Source organism: Cottoperca gobio, chromosome 8, assembly GCF_900634415.1.
Source record: "Cottoperca gobio chromosome 8, fCotGob3.1, whole genome shotgun sequence".
Taxonomy (NCBI): Eukaryota; Metazoa; Chordata; class Actinopteri; order Perciformes; family Bovichtidae; genus Cottoperca; species Cottoperca gobio.
In genome coordinates this window covers 2,975,511-2,991,367 of record NC_041362.1, presented here as the reverse complement: position 1 = coordinate 2,991,367, position 15,857 = coordinate 2,975,511, and the positions used below count along the sequence as shown (strand labels likewise).

Below are 15,857 nucleotides of genomic sequence, written 5' to 3'. Positions count from 1 at the left end.
CTTTACGAGGGAAAAGCTTTATTTAAAAAGGTACAAAAACAGACACGGCACACTTCAGCAGACTTCAGCAGAAACAAATACAGACTTTATTTGTACATGAGGAGAAAACATGTAAATAAATGAAAATAAAAAAATAATTTAGGTGTTTTGTTTTTTTAATAAAATTACAAAATTCAATGAAATAAATATAAAATATACGGTATATGAGCAGAGTAATGTCAAGTTGTGATGGGTACATACGTAGTTTATGCTGCCTTATATTGTTTAGCTTCAACATGATGCTAAGAGACTACAACAAACTTAACATAGAAGCCGCCGCTGTTGAACTAACATGAACTATTTCACCCACAACCCTATCATCCATAAACGTTCTCCATTCCTTTTTCCGAATTTATAGTCTCCTCCTTTTAATCTACAAAACTTTCTACATGTCTAAAGTTAAATACTGTAGCTTGTAGGACTGGCAAAGCTTCGGTAACATGTTTGGATGGAAACCCATTAGTCGAGATATACAAGAAAACTCATTTCCATACGTACATTTGCATTGTTATGGTTCAAATAAAATGTTAAATAACCACGACATCGTTAACAGTTGTTACAGCTCCGTGGTGCTGCTGCGGTCGCTTCAACTGTAGGAAGGAAACCTCCACGGTAGGTAACGTTTACCTCTTTTCACCCATAAACCAAACAAGAAAAGAAATGGCTTGTAGAAAATATGAATTATAAGTGTGGGAAAGATCTGCCTACGATTAACAACAAAGTACTTAATTCACCTGGAGAGAGGTTTGTCTTCTCTTATACTGTGAGTATTATTGTAAAGGTGTGCTGCCTGGAAGAATCCACCTTTTGATCCAAATACAGTAATATGTGCTAAAAATAATGAACTTTACAGCATGTAGTGTCGACGCTTCACCACTAGAGGTCGCTGTCAGGAAACGCTTCAAGCTGTATTGTCTCGTAAATAACATGCTGGAAAAGGACTTCTGTAAACATGTTATATGCATCGATATATTCCTCTGACTTAACTCGAGGCGCGACACGTAGAGAAGTCTGGGTGAGCAGTCTTTAGCAGCTTTGGAATTATTTTCCGGTAAAGGTTACAAAAGCCTCACCATCGTCTTTTAAACCAGGGGTGTCAAACATGCGGCCCGGGGGCCAAAACCGGCCCGCCAGAGGGTACAATCTGGCCCGCGGGATGACTGTGCAAAGTGTAAAAATGATTTTGATCATGAAGTAAAAGCCTTTGTAGACACACTGATCTGTAAGTTGTAACACACGTGTGTAAATGATAAACTGACACTATTGTTGAATTTGCTCCTTTTGTTCTTAAGAAATGTCAGGTTGTTCATAAAGTTTTGTTTGAACATTTTCAGAATGTACTTTCTTGCACTAAAACGAAGGGAACATGTGAAGTCGTGGTTATTTACATGTTATCATGCTGTGATGTTACTGGTCCGGCCCACCTGAGATCACACTGTGCTGCATGTGGCCCCTGAACTAACGTGAGTTTGACACCCCTGTTTTAACCCGTCGACAAAATGGCATCATTAGAAAAAGTATATCGTCTTTATGTCCAGAACAGCTGACTGGGATTACACGCAGGTGAACACTCACACATAAGATGTGTCCTCGTTTATCCTTAAACTAATGGAGACCTGAACGAAGGCTAAAACATTCACAGATACGATGTGTTGAATTCTGTTTGACTTCCAACTTCTCTCTTAATCACATCATCATGAAGTAAGATGATAAATGTGCTCTTCACTAACAGTCAGTCAGTTCTCCACTGTTACAGATCTGTGTGTAACCCTGGGCACGCTGTGTACTAAATGTTATTTCTTCATGGGGTATAAACAAAGAAGACTTTAAGTTATGAAAAAACTTTTCTCATTGTAAATGTGAATACAACGTTTTCCAAAAGAAGGTCAGCATCAACGTAATTTGACTGCTTAAGAATGATTACATAACCACACCACTCCCAGGATAGTAAAATACATAAATATAGAAAAATATGTAATATATATATTTATATATGCATATAAAGTATCAGAAACGTGTCAGAGTTACCAACTCCAGCAGCAGCACTTCTCGTGACCCAGCAGTAGGAATGATTTTCTATTTGGACGGAGTTCTCGATTGTAAAGTGACAATGGAGGCAGTGGGAGCTTATTCTTTTCGGTAGTCTGTAATATACAGGAAGTAAGTTGCTTTTCACTTCTAAGGACCGCTCTCATTATCACTATATCCAATATGGATTACCTATCGAAGAGTGGCATGTACAAGGGGAAGAGGCAACACAAGTAAGTGCTGTGGTATACACATCAGAGAGTAGTTACATCAGGCTTAACGTTACAGTACGCTCCACATTTAACCACCGACTCACTTCACAAATGCAAAAATAGCTTCTTTCTGTTGCCCTGCGACTTGTTTTCTTTATACTGCATCGTTACAGTTTTAAGTGCTGTATATAAAATAGACACTGGGCAATGTTACATTTCAAATCCGGCCCAAAAATCACTTTCCAAATCTACCTGTTCAAATAGCCATTTGAATTTGTGGAAAACAAGTATTCACCTCTTTTTGCATTTCAGCACAAATAGTGAATCTTTCAAAGAGTCAAAGAGTCACAAAGATACCAAACGAATCCCTTGCAGCATCTGCACAAACCACTCCTATATCTTAAACCATTTACACGACACTATTCTCTGACCAAACTCGCACGTCAAGCGTTCCACGGATGAGCTGTAGCGACACAAAGGTGCATCAGATACGCCTCTTTAAACGCTGATGTACCTCATGTAGAGGTGAGACAACTTGCTGCAGTTGCCAATAGATTTCTTTTTTTTTTTTTTTAAAGCACAAATGGGCACCTTTTACAAATATGTTTACAAGTGGAGTCAATAAAGTCCAGCAAAGGTTTGCATACAAATTCAGGCCTGATGAGAGTTTTAACCTTTTCAAACACAAATGAAAAGTGTTCCTGTATTAGAGCAGCATTTGCACAAGTATGGAACCTACTGCTGTACTCTTAGAAGAACACTTTCTATGATGTCTATAATGCTTTACAAACATCCTTAAAATGCATTAAAATCTGCTTATAGCACTGTATATTTAAAGTTGTAAGCACTTATATTCATAATGCTTTATAAGTATAATCGCAACACATTTTACAGCTGGTCACTCTCTGACTTTATAATCCCATATAATACTATATGCAGTATAATTCTAACATTAAAAGTATGTTTATAAAGTCAGTGAGTGATCAGCAATTAAGTTATGAAGCATTACGAATATGCTATAAGCAGATGATGCATTACAAGTATGTTCATAATGCATACTAGACATAAAGTTTTACCATAACGCCTGTTGTGTCTGTAAAGAAGTGGCTAACTGACCTCCAAGCATCAATCCTCTTTGCGTTAGTGTTCTATAATAATTCCTATTGATCACTTAAAGGTCATTTGTTTTAAGGAAACCACTTTGAATTCTCCGTTGACATTGAGGCATTTCTACGTGAAGATAATGTGATTTGGCGTCGGCTTTACAAACAGCTTTACTGTCACATGTGTGTGACTTAAAGAGCAGGCCCGGGCCAGTGCTGCCACATTAAGGCATGTGAAAGACTTGTTCACACTGGAGTAAATCTCTGCTAACAGTCATGGAGGAAAGGTCACAGAGGCCCAGTACCCTGCCGGTGCTGGGGGGGTCGGGGGGGGGGGGGGGGTTGCACAGTGGACAGACAGTGTGTAAGGGAGACAGAAGGAGAGAGACAGTCGTGAGAGCAGAGTAACATCACAGACAGCATGCCACCCCATTCCATCCCTTTAGTCTGACTACTGAGCGTCCTCTCAGTGCAGGAGGAGTGGGTTCAGGCTGGGTCAGAACCGGGAAGGACCAGGCAGGAGTAGGAGAGCCCAGTCCTGTCAACACTAGGAAAGAGTTGAGAACGGGTTCGGGCTGGAGTTGTTGCGGTTGGCGGACTTGACGATGGTGATGACGCTGGTCGTGGCCACTTTGCCCGGCGAGAGGGGCCCGCGGGTCACGGACCGGGCGAAACACTGCAGGGCCTCATACTTGGCTCGTAGAGCATCCAGCTCCAGCTTCATGCTGGCGTTCTCGCGGGCCAGCTTGTTCACCTCATGCTGCAGGTCTATCTTCTGTCTCTCCAGCTCCTCCTTCTGGGTGACGCGTTTGATCCGGCAGCTGGCGGCGTAGCCCCGGTTCTTCAGGGTCCTTCGCCGCTGTTTCAACTTCCCAACATCATCCTTGGTCAGCCCACGCAGGTGCTGGTTGAGCTCCCGCACGGACATGGCCACTAACTCATCGTCGCTGACCGCCGGGGCATTCTCACCCGCCTCCTTCTTGACCTGCAGGGCGTGAACAGTGGATGAAGAACAGCTCCATGTCTGAATATTAACAACAATCTACATTTCTCAAACACTTACCCTTAAAGCTTTGCTCGTCTTAAAATGAGTCGTCATTCCCTGCATGCAGACAACTGGCCAGAGTCTCACAGAAGACACACTGAGAGGTAAAAAGAAAAAACAGTGTAAATTAAAGCTTATTTATTCAAGTGCTGTACTTAAATACAATTAACAGACACATTGCCAGAATATTTGAATCCACTACATTTAAGCTAATAGTCACTTTACATTAAAATGCTTCTCACATCTTTATGCATCAGTAATAATAATTCAATAATATAATATGTAATAATATATTTAGATGTTTATTTTCTACACATTCTCTATAAAAAGGCACCACAACAACATTCCTAGGATGACGTCATGTGTCAATATTTATGCGTGCGTGTTGCAGCCACAGAGGCCGGCAGAGGGCAGCATGACACCGCTGAGCTCGAGCACTGGAGCGCGCCTACATTTACTTTGTTGGAGGAGGATGGCCCTGACAGTGCAGTTCACCAGACCAAGAGAGATTAGAAACAGGCTGCCTCTCTCTTCATACAGCTTTGCATTGATGAGAGAGAGAGAGAGAGAGAGAGAGAGAGAGAGAGAGAGAGAGAGAGAGAGAGAGAGAGAGAGAGAGAGAGAGAGAGAGAGAGAGAGAGAGAGAGAGAGAGAGAGAGAGAGAGAGACCGACCCCCACACCCCCCCCAAAAGGCTCCATTTCAGAACCTGCAGGCCAGCCTGACTACGAGTGCACTGTTCCATGCTCGACTGCTGCCATGGAAACGCCCTGCAAATGGGCGTGGGAGTGTGAGTCACATGGTCACCCAAAGGGTAAACAAGTCTCATTCATAACCACAGCACAACCTATTCATAGTGCGAATAAGAAGCACTAACTTGTGCTAATAACGGCTTCAATTCATCTTCATCCTGCTAAATCCAGTCCAACGTGGATTGTTTATTCCCCTAATCTCATGTCTCGCTGTCCACAGGGACTCTGCCTCCTCATCGCACTTTAAAAACAGACCTCAGCATAACATTTACAGTTATGCTGAACTTTACAAGGCAGTTGATACGCATGTGGAAAATTCCTGGAGATAGAGTGTCACAGAGAAATACTTTCCTTTATAGTCACTGATGTATTTCTGCTGCATGTGAGACAATGTAGTCTGTGGATTTAGGCCTGTGTCTCGCTGGTTGGATCCTCTTACACTGGGCTTTCCTGAGCTGCTCTATGCCCTTATTTAACTCTGCAGGGTATATTTAGCCCACAGTGCTGACACAAATTTCTGCCAACTAAACAATTTAAGTGAGCATGCGATAAGTGAAACCTCAGTAGGAGGGCAAATATTCTCTGCAGTCCTGTTAGCTGCAGCTTTCATGGGAGAACATTCTCTGGGTGTGGCTGCTGTTTTTGGGATGTTTATCACGTTTTACATCATATATTTAGGTGTATTGCTAATACTGGACTTTGAGATAGTGCATGTCGGCACGAAAAACAACTGTATGACTCCCTGTCTTTGATGGAACTTGAACATTAGTCATTGTTCTTAAAATAGCTTAAATTCAACATCCCCGTCTACAGAATGTTTTTTGTCTCGAGCAGCTGAACCTCAAAGACTTGGTGAGAAATACATGTTCCAACCAAACTTATGTTTAGACATTTAGGGAACATCTGCTGCTCCCTCTGGTGTCCTTTGTACATGTTGCACAACACGCAGCAAAGGATTGCATAATTGAGTTTTTCACAAGCATCAAATAAAGATGAAGAGCTGAAATGCAGCGTTCCTCAACAGCAAGTTGGCCCGCACGGTGTAAGTGAAGTGGTCTTGCATCAGAAGGGGTCCCTGGGTATATATCATGGAAAAGCAATGTGGGGCCTCCCTCTCTGCATACAAGAGGCCTCCAGCTTGAACCGAGAGGCCAGGTTGTTTCCCTGAAATTCTTGAGGCATGTGCTTATGTTTTTGCAACTCGCAGAGAGACGATGTTTTCCTGCTCAAAATGCCAAAGTTTCCTCAAAGCAACAAAAAAAAAAACCGGCAATTACGTTACACAGCCGAATCCACTCTGCTACTCAGACGAGACATTTCACAACAAGTCACAGCGTCACAGCGGAGCCAAGAAAACAACTCTTAGTAGGTTTTCTCACAGCAGTAAGAAGAGGAGTCTGGGAAAATACCTCAAAGAAAAGCCAGAGAATGGCGGGTAAAGAACAAAACCACATTCCTGAGAGCTCACACATGTGCAAACCCTCACATGCACAACACGGGAGAATCTTCGCTCTGAATATGTCCTGCGATGCACTCGGCCACGGCGGGGGTGGAGTTCGGACAATCCCACTTGTAAAACAAACGGCTGTGAGATCCACAAAATGTCTGGAATTCAGAAGTGTCTCACTCGTGCACTTGCCCAAACAAATCAAAAAGGCAGCCTGTGTGCACATGTGTGGAGCTCGGGACTCCACTGCCTTCCCTCTCCATCTTTCATTTGACTTTCCTTCTCTGTCTCATACAACAGAACATGTTGCATTCCACTGATGAACTTAACATACATGCAGATTAAAGCCTAACTACCCACCTGTACATTACACACACACACACACACACACACGTGTCATGGCGATGGTTGTGTGTTGAGCGTGTGTCTTATTTGACGAATGTTTCTGGTAAACCTGCTACTTTGTTCTGTGGGTGTCCACATTGCTTTAAAGATGAACTGACCGCGCCTAAAGAACACAGAACCAGCTCTTCAAGAGAAAATTCATAAAATAGTGTAAAGTATAAACTGTATACACTTTAATTAAACAGTCTGTTTAATAAAGCTGTGTACCATTTGTTCACTGTTTACACTGTTACATTCGGGCATCTGGTGAAGTTCAGGCTGCACTTCAGTGACAGTAGGTCACTGTGGGGCCCGGACTCCTAGAATAAACAGCATATCAAAGACTTATGAGCTTGTGCAGCAGTGATACATGCAGAGTTTGCTTGTCTGGAATCTGTTTATCTTCTTTTTGTTTTAATCTGGGAGCAGGTTAAGCAGAAAGCCGACGTGTTGCTGCCCTTTGACAGCCTCATGTAGGGGAGGTGGAGAGACTTCTCTACAGAGCGGTGCGCGCGGCTCTCTGCTCTTTCTCCAGCGCAGCACATTTGGTGGGATATTATGTGAAGGAAATGGAGAGCATAGCTGAGCGGTGAGTCATGCTGTTTACTGGTAAAAGCGACGACCAAAGCGGCAGGGAATCACACCCTCCCGATCTGACGTTTCCTGGAAAATCCCGTTGTTTCACGGGGAGGAAGGAAAAGTACAGAGAGCTTTAGAAATGGCTGGCTGGCATTAACACCAGAAGTGTTGTGCGGAAAAGGGAGGGGAACTCGCAAAGATATCTGAGCAAAGATATCCTCCCAACCAGGGACGCTGGGAGTCAAAGATATGTCAAGAATGCACAAAAAACAAGGATGTACCTGTCCCACTTTTACTACCATGGAGAGCAATAATATGTGAATAATAGGAACATATTCTGCTTTAAACGAGCATCACTTTGTTTCTTCTTTAAAACAATGAGCTGAGACACTTGCACATGGACAGACAGGATGTGACAGCAGAGCACACGTGTGTGTGTGTGTGTGTGTGTGTGTGTGTGTGTGTGTGTGTGTGTGTGTATATATATATAATGCTGTGGAGCTATACAGTGTTTGTGTTGCTGCCAACTTGCAATTCTAGTCACGGTGGAATCAGGAAGTTGCCCGGGGAAAAGATCAACAATGGAATCAGCAAGTCAGCCCCAGTGAGCACCATCAAGGAATTCCCAAATAACACGACCCCTCCACCCCCCGACATAAATAAATGAGTAATCCTGATACTTGCAACACCTCTGAACATAATGAGGTGAAAGCAGTGGGTTGAGATTCGGTCACTGACAGAACAGCAGCGTTAGGCAGGATGCAAATCCCAGTGGGGGGCAGAGTGAGTGGTCTCAGACACCATATAACTGTCAAGGAGTCACTTTGGACAGATGCATCACAGGCCTGTTCACACGTCTGTTATTGCCTGCACACACTTTGTTTGGCAGGTTCAGCTGTGGATAAAATCACTGGCTTCCAAAGTCAATAATCAAAACTTGACATCTTTTTTTCTCCAGTAAGAGGAGCAAAAAAACATCATGGTGAGGTGTTCCCTGTGAGTCACAGCATCACAAACCACAGCTATTTCACTTTCACAATACTCCACCACAGACACATCTCACATTCTGCTACGCTGCTACACTACTGACCAGCAACAACACACACTGTATATATCCTGTGTGTCAGGGGGAACTTCTCCCCATGCATCTTGTTAATGTCACTGACTGTTGTGGTGGTAAAATGAGTCAGCCCCTGGTGCTTCTCCATCCAAGGAAGACATCATCACTTTGGTGATTAAACCACATGTTAACCTCATGACAGAGGAGAGGAGTGCACCCACTGCCTGTCTGAAAGCACCCACCAGAAACAACAGTGAATCACTAAAGCCTCGCAGACACAAACCTGTAACACTCGAAGTGAAACAAGTTACTCAAAGACAAATATTCCCCGTATATTAATCACACTTACATTAAAAGCTCACAAGTCCAAGTTACTAAAAACAAAGTGCAAACTAAAAGGCAGTGTTATTTCTTGTGGTTTATTATTATTACTAGGTAACAATCAAAAGAAAATCAATTGCACTTTTAGGACATAGTTTCCTGATCTTTAGAGTAGAACTGTTAGGAAGATAAGATAAAGCCTTTTCTTCTTCCAGAGTGATTTATTGTTTGTGGAAATATGTGCTCCTCCTGCTGTGGAGTGACTGATTGTTTCTCCTGTGGAGGCCAGTCAGCCCCGGTGGTCCACGTCCTCATCGTGCCCTTTGTCCCACATGTCTAAAATGCAGACCACGTGTTGTTTCCAATGTCAAAAGTAGGCTGGTATGTTGCGTTATAGCAGCCTACATTAAATCCCGCGTTGAAATGAGCAAGAGTGGCAGAATTTAAAAAGGGGATGTGAGAATGTTTTATATGAATTCGGTAGTTTGTGAGTTTGTTTCACTTCTATTTTCCACAAAAAGCTCAATCGAGTGACATAAAGTATGCCTCGGCTATAAATAAACAAAAAGAAGAAAATGTTTACATGAGCAGTAACTTTAACAACATTAAATTACGTTATAACGGAAATATTAAGACTACTTCGGCAAAAAAGGGTGTGATTTCTATAATATGTATTTATTAAATGTGTTGAATACACGTTTTCTGCGCTCGTTATATTTATTTATTTTAAGTTTTATAAAAAAGGAGATATCCTGTATAATTTTACTCATTTAGAGAATTAATCCCCTTCAATTAATTTATAAATTACCAGGCTGATTCAAATTACTAAAATTCGGCAAAAGAAATTGGAAACATAATTTCAAATTATTATTATTATAATAATAATAATAATAATAATAATAATAATAATAATAATAACTGTTTCAGCTTTATTTCTCACTTATTTCACACGACTACACTAACCTCTGAGCCACTTTTTGAGGCATTGTGTTATGTTACTCTAAAAAAAAAACACGTGTCCACGCGACTGAAACAATCTACAAAGTCAACATCAACTTTCATAACCTGGATCAACAATTTATCCTACGTGACGAGCGCGTGTGCGGCCATCATAATCCTGTCTGCATGCGCAAATATGTCACAACTTCAGCAATTTAGAAATAGACGTCAAAACATCTTCCCAAAGAAAAAAAAACCAAAACACAAACTCACCTCTGTGGACGCGGATATCTGTGGACCGTGATGCGTAAAAAGTGGCGGAGTAGGTTTCCGATACGCGCGGCGGAGTAACTTGACACAGTTGGTATAAAGCGTCCAGCAGCGGTGTATCCTCGGACTGAATTAACTACAAAACAACAACAATGTACCAACATTCCACGCTCTGCTTCCGCAAGCACTCACGTCACCGATTCCTCGTGACCGCCCCCTCCATTCATGAAAATAACTTTCTGCTGACGTCAGTCTGGCAAGGGGAGGATGCAGGGGAGGGGGGTGGGGGGGGATGCCAGAAATAGAAGATAGATATTTGCTGGCGACTGCTTCTGCTTACTTTACAAAACTAATCTGTACAAAGTCAGCTCATTTTCTATATTAGCCAAGAGAAAAACTTAAAGTTTCCAAAGGAAGTCATAAACTCTGTCAGTCTAATGGTCCTCTCCGAGGAGACAACTCTGTTGTGGTCAAGTCTACACTACAAGGTATTCAAAAATGTGCATTAACTGAGAGAACACAGCGACCTCCTCCTCCCTCCGTCTGACTCTGGAGCAGCAGCAGCAGCAGCATTCCTTTCCTGGGGAAAGTATGTGGCGTAGTAGCTCAGCAGTCGCAGGATTTCTCTTATTTGAACTGCACTGCTGCCAGTACCGTCACAGGTTATTCTGGGTAATTAAGTAGTGAATGTAAATATGTTAAGTCAGTAGCCTTTTAAGGGGCTGCTGCACTCTCATGGGTTTCCCCTGTTCATTTATCGGCTATACGAAGACCTCAGCTCTGAGGTTGCTTCAGACTGTAGTGCCTGTTAAAAACAGATGCCATGTGTTTACACTATAAACACTGTGGGCAGCACAGTTCAAACACAGATTCAAAACAGGAGGAAAATGCACTTTCACATGTTTTTCTGCTGACTGGACCAACGTGACTTAGAGCAGATTCTTTCAAAGACTAAAAGGATCTTGTGAAGTCTCTTGCAGGATATACTGCCTGGTAAATTGTAGCTTATATGAGTAATAATAGTGTTGGCATATGTTGAGTCCTCGTGGAATTTGCAGAAATGTAAAACAGATTTGAGAAACAGTTTTGATCACAACACATGCGCGGGAAAGGTAAACATCGGTGTGGCAGAAATGCTTCATGTAGATTTGTAATCTGGTTAGTGTTATGAGGAGGCACGTCCATTATCAAATTGAGCAATTAATGGAGCCAATACGGTGAAATACCTGCTTTGAAAAAGCGCAGACTGACAGACAAATCATAATCAAACTTGATCATCGTCAAGTTGAATTCAGGACTCGTGGTTTCAGACGTCAGGCTTTTTAATTGACCATTTTAGGCCAAAAGTAGCTTCATTATTGAATCATTTATTTTCCATGATGGTTTCTGTTTAAAGGGTTCTATGTTTAGCCTCTGCAGAGACCAAAGAGGAAGCAGAGACACAAATAACAGACACACACATTGTCTCGCATGATGCAATGTTGACCTTTAGATAAAGTGAGTGAATAGATAAGAAATGTTCCTAATGTGAATGTTCAGACCAAAATAAATGAAAACTTTGCACACGCACTGTACGTCTCTCTTTGCTTGTACTCTTTTTCCAAACAGGAAACATTGAATATCGTCACAAAACTGACTAACTCGTGACAAATCGTTTCTTTTACGAGACTAAGTGCCAGATAATCATCAGATTGCTGTAGATTTGTGTTCATGTAATCATTTACGGCTAGTGACTCAACAGATCGAGCTCTTCCACTGAATCCCACGTGGAATCAATTACTTACTAGAGATGGTGACGAACTGGTGCTTTCATCTGCAGTGGAGCATTCTAGTAAAAAGCAAATAAACGTTGTCGGACGAAGAACCAGCTTTGTGTTCTGCGCCATACTTCTCTGTGAAGCCTTCGTGTAATGAGTTAAACACAAGCATCTCTTTTGCTTCTGTATTTAAATGAAGCAGCTTTGTAATGCAACAAGGCAGGAACGTGAGATGAGGTAACGTGAGATGGGATTGCATTTCATCAGATTAGAGATGAGATGGTATGGTGTTACATTAGATTAGAGATGAGATGATAGGGTGTTACATTAGATTAGAGATGAGATGATAGGGTGTTACATTAGATTAGAGATGAGATGATAAGGTGTTACATTAGATTAGAGATGAGATGATAGGGTGTTACATTAGATTAGAGATGAGATGATATGGTGTTACATTAGATTAGAGATGAGATGATAGTGGGTTACATTAGATTAGAGATGAGATGATATGGTGTTACATTAGATTGGAGATGAGATGATAAGGTGTTACATTAGATTAGAGATTAGATGATAAGGTGTTACATTAGATTAGAGATTAGATGATAAAGTGTTACATTAGATTAGAGATGAGATGATAGGGTGTTACATTAGATTAGACACCGACATTGTGTGGTTCGAACTATTTCCATTTCCAACAGCACTAAAGAACAAAGACAGAAGGCTAGCATGGACCAATGCTGTAAAGAGACAGGATTACAATGGGAAGTCTTGGGAGCCCAATAAATCTTTGCGGATTTGCAGTGAGCATTTCATGCAAGGAAAACCAACAAATGAATTCCCTGATCCTGAACTCGACCTGGGGTATGTAGTCTATCTACTTGATTTATATATTGACAAATGTACTTTCTATATATTGAGTTTTATAATAATTAACAAACACAAGTTAGGTATATATGTATAATAGCTTACCCTGCAACACAACTGCAATAAGCACTTATGATATCGCCAGTTTTCTTGACTGCGCAGATCCATGCTGAATGTGGACGTTATGGGAAATCTTCATTGAATGAGTAACATTTAGCTTTCAAAAAGCAAAACTCAGAATCTGCGAGAGGATTGAAAGATATTTGTTTCAACCAGCCAGAGTCAAAATCTAAATGCTTTGCCTTCTTTGTATTCGTTCAAAGTTCGTTTATGAAACTCGACATGGTTCCCTGGGTGGTCAGACATTAAACATAATGTTATATCGCTGAGGTATATCGGCGGCCAAGAAGTCATGCTGTTGTTTTCATTGACCCGGCCATCCTGCAAGTGTCAAGGGATCAGGCACTGAAACGCCACTCGGCATAACCAAAAGCTTTTTCTTTTTCTGTGATTGAAAGTCTTTCGTTAGCTGTTGGTTGCTCCTCAATGCCCATCTCTGATGCAGCAATAAGCTCCAGTTCTGTTCCTGAAACCTTTAAATTCCGCTTGCGGCAAAATTCTTTCAAAGCTTCAACTTTCCACATCTGAACCTCATCATAAGAAAGGAGTTCAGAACTCATTGTAGAGCAGTAGGTTTGTTTACAACACGCTTGAAGAATAAGATAAAGACAATGTAAACACGTAGAGAAGAAATCCAATATGGCGGCCCTTGTAGAGTTGGTGCTCACTATTCTACGCCCGCCACCCCAGCATGCATTGCAATTCCACCGGAAGCCCGAAACTCCGATTCCGTCTATAGGGGGTTACATTAGATTAGAGATTAGATGATGGGGTTTACATTAAATTAGAGATCAGATGATAGGGGGTTACATTAGATTAGAGATTAGATGATGGGGGTTACATTAGATTAGAGATTAGATGATGGGGGTTACATTAGATTAGAGATCAGATGATAGGGGGTTACATTAGATTAGAGATTAGATGATGGGGGTTACATTAGATTAGAGATGAGATGATATGGTGTTACATTAGATTAGAGATGAGATGATATGGTGTTACATTAGATTAGAGATGATGATATGGTTACATTAGATTAGAGATGAGATGGTATGGTGTTTCATTAGATTAGAGATGAGATGATATGGTGTTACATTAGATTAGAGATGAGATGATATGGTGTTACATTAGATTAGAGATGAGATGATATGGTGTTACATTACATTAGAGATGATGGGGGTTACATTAGATTAGAGATTAGATGATAGGGGTTAGATTAGAGATGATGGGGGTTACATTAGATTAGATTAGAGATGATGGGGGTTACATTACATTAGAGATGAGATGATAGGGGGTTACATGAGATTAGATCAAATACGATTATATTAGAACAGAGATAATTTCGACAAAATGAGATGAGATGAGAATGAGATTAGATCAAACTAAATTGGAGATTACATTTGATGAAATGGGATGGAATTGGATTACATCTAATTGTATCTCTAATGTGAGAATAAATAAAATGATATTACAGGTCAAATTATTTTATATTACATTAAATTAGAGATGAGATTACAGGGATTTAGATTAGAATGAGATTAGATTGATGAGATATGAGAACATAGTTCAGGTTTATTGTGTGTCAGCAGTGGACAAAAAGAGAGAATTAATCATTGATATTCAGCTGCTCCGTCAACGCCGTACCACCCGAATACTGTCCATCTGGCAGCAGTGTAGTGTAGATGACCTGAAGTATACCCATCGAGAGGAACAAAATAAAAACAGCGGACCATGTGCGGCAGACTTGTCGGGGTTTTCGTTAGATCAACATGCTGTGGGGTCTGAGTTCTTACAGGCAGTTTTGGATTACAGGAAGTAACTAAACTTGCTTCTTTGTGACTCAGACTGTTGAACTCAGAAATGTGATCTGGCACAAAGGGGCCCCCTGTCGTAAAGGGATCCTTTTCTTTTCTTAAAAATGCTCCAAGTTATTAGTGAGTAAAAGGCTGATATTGACCACACTGATAAAACATTTCTTTTATAAACACGTGTGGGGGTATAACTGAGTCTCAGTTTGGACCGTACGTAATCTGAAGAAGTAAAAGGATTGTTTTTGCAGATTCGTAGACTTCCCTTATGAGACAAGATTTAATTTGGAACATTGACTGGACATTCCACTGACTTCACCAAAATGTGTTTCATATGAAAACACTTTACGTAACCCGGCTGGCAGGTTGGAGCTGCATGGAAAGGAACATGGTGGAGTCACAGTAGTAGTGATGGCAGCAGCTGGGGCAGACCATGGTGGACTGTTTGAAGTCTAATACTTCTGTTAGATTCTCTTCAAACTATTTAATTATCAAAATAAAAGTTTGGGATTTTGAGGACAGCGAGGATCGTGCAGCTTGTTCACAAAGTAGTTGAGAGTGCTTCGTAATGTTTAAGGAATGAACAAAGCACAGCCGCTGACCATGGGTGGGACTAAATATGGACATTATTAAGGGGGTAAAGCTTTGATGCTCAGACTTTGTTCTCCTTGAGGCATGGACCTTTTTAAAGAATGAAAACAGCTGTCGGGATGAACATTTGCATACTGTAAAAAACCTTGCATCTACATTGCTTCACCGTGTGACTCACCATCACATAGTACTTAGATATAAAACAGCATCTTGTTTCCTTTTGGACCTGCTGCTTCACATGGTGGCTGCTGTGTTTTAATCTTTTGTGTTATCTGTATTGAAACGAGTAAAGTTATGATGAAGTTGCTCTTATTCTCCTTTTGTGGGCCTTGATATGTCCGATTATTCTGTTTAGATTTAAGTCTTTTTATGTTCTCATTAATCTTTATTTATTTACATAAATGATAAAAGTTTATTCTGGTAAGATAAAAAAAAAAAGCCTCCCACCACGGTACCTTAATGTTACCATTTTAGTACAATAGAAACTGCTGCCACCCTGTGTTAAATCAGTGGGGCTTAAAGGAAGCGTGCAAGTTTAAAGT

The 15,857-nt window shown here is 41.0% G+C and overlaps 1 protein-coding gene across 1 annotated transcript; it reads right to left on the bottom strand.

Moving 5' to 3' along the window:
• Position 1: 1 nt before the first annotated feature.
• On the bottom strand, positions 2–10,359 carry mafk (v-maf avian musculoaponeurotic fibrosarcoma oncogene homolog K). Its single transcript, XM_029437278.1, has 3 exons — positions 10,182–10,359; positions 4,446–4,524; positions 2–4,367 (listed from the first exon to the last, which is right to left on the bottom strand). The coding sequence occupies exons 1-3, from the start codon at positions 10,340–10,342 to the stop codon at positions 3,930–3,932; spliced, it is 678 nt and encodes a 225-aa protein (XP_029293138.1). The 5' UTR covers positions 10,343–10,359; the 3' UTR covers positions 2–3,929.
• Positions 10,360–15,857: the final 5,498 nt, after the last annotated feature.

What these genes read in the sequence shown, in the direction of transcription:
- mafk (XM_029437278.1), bottom strand. Translation starts at nt 10,342, where the DNA reads ATGTTGGTACATTGTTGTTGTTTTGTAGTTAATTCAGTCCGAGGATAC. An exon ending in AGATATCCGCGTCCACAGAG is followed by an intron (nt 4,525 to 10,181) that starts GTGAGTTTGTGT and finishes TTTACCTCTCAG; the next exon opens with TGTGTCTTCTGTGAGACTCT. An exon ending in AGACGAGCAAAGCTTTAAGG is followed by an intron (nt 4,368 to 4,445) that starts GTAAGTGTTTGA and finishes CACGCCCTGCAG; the next exon opens with GTCAAGAAGGAGGCGGGTGA.